Source organism: Charadrius vociferus, unplaced genomic scaffold (genome assembly GCF_000708025.1).
Source record: "Charadrius vociferus isolate BGI_N301 unplaced genomic scaffold, ASM70802v2 scaffold1419, whole genome shotgun sequence".
Lineage (NCBI taxonomy): Eukaryota > Metazoa > Chordata > Aves > Charadriiformes > Charadriidae > Charadrius > Charadrius vociferus.
In genome coordinates, this window is record NW_009650090.1 from 20,203 (window position 1) to 21,106 (window position 904).

Genomic DNA, 904 nt, shown 5'->3' on the forward strand with positions numbered 1-904 from the left:
ATAGTGAGGAGGGAAGGGTGCTCATGGCTGGGCCGAGATGGTGGCCGTGGCCATGGCCAGGATGGGATGGTGATCCTGGCTGGGATGAGATGGTGGCCGTGGCCATGGCCACTATGGGATGGTGATCCGGGCTGGGATGAGATGGTGGCCATGGCCATGGTCAGGATGAGATGGAGGTCATGGTCATGGTTGGGATGAGGTGACGGCCGTGGCCATGGCTAGGTTGGGGTGGAGGCTGTGATCATGGCTGGGATGCAATGGTGACCATGGCCATGACCGAGATGGGATGGTGGCCAAGGCCACGGCCAGCATAGGATGGGGGGGGGGCCATGGCTATGGGTCCCGGGGGGGGACGGTGACCGGGGCTGTGGTGCAGCCACAGCGAAGAGGGTAATGGCATGGAGACCACCGCTATGGCACGGTCATGGCCGGGATGGGGGTGGGGGCCTTGGCGTGGCCATGGCCAGGATGGGATGGGAGGGTGGCCGTGGTGTCACCATGTCCCCGAGATGGGGACAGCGGCCGTGGGACATCTCTGAGCGTGTCCCTGTGGCTTCCCAGGCTACGGCGGGCTGGGCCTGTCCATCGAGGGACCCAGCAAGGTGGACATCAACTGTGAGGACGTGGAAGACGGCACCTGCAAGGTCACCTACTGCCCCACCGAACCCGGCAACTACATCATCAACATCAAGTTCGCCGACAAACACGTCCCAGGTGAGGGCGGGGAGGGGGGACGGGGCCACTTTGGGTGGCACCAGGGAGCCCGGATGCCCCCAGGTCACCTCTGGGTGGCCGTGTCCCTGAGGTGACCATCACCCGCAGGGAGTCCCTTCACCGTGAAGGTGACGGGTGAAGGCCGCATGAAGGAGAGCATCACGCGCCGGCGGCAGGCGCCCCCCACCGG

General features: G+C 65.4%; 1 protein-coding gene across 1 annotated transcript in view; it reads left to right on the forward strand.

Moving 5' to 3' along the window:
- Positions 1 to 902, forward strand: part of LOC104292751 (filamin-C-like) — a gene marked incomplete at its 3' end in the record, with an annotated part of 5,266 nt that extends 4,364 nt beyond the window's left edge. Inside the window, exons 6-7 of the mRNA XM_009892164.1 lie at positions 562 to 714; positions 823 to 902. Of these exons, the coding sequence (XP_009890466.1) occupies positions 562 to 714; positions 823 to 902 (233 nt within the window). The remainder of the gene's footprint in view (positions 1 to 561; positions 715 to 822) is intronic.
- Between the last annotated feature and the right edge of the window lie 2 nt (positions 903 to 904).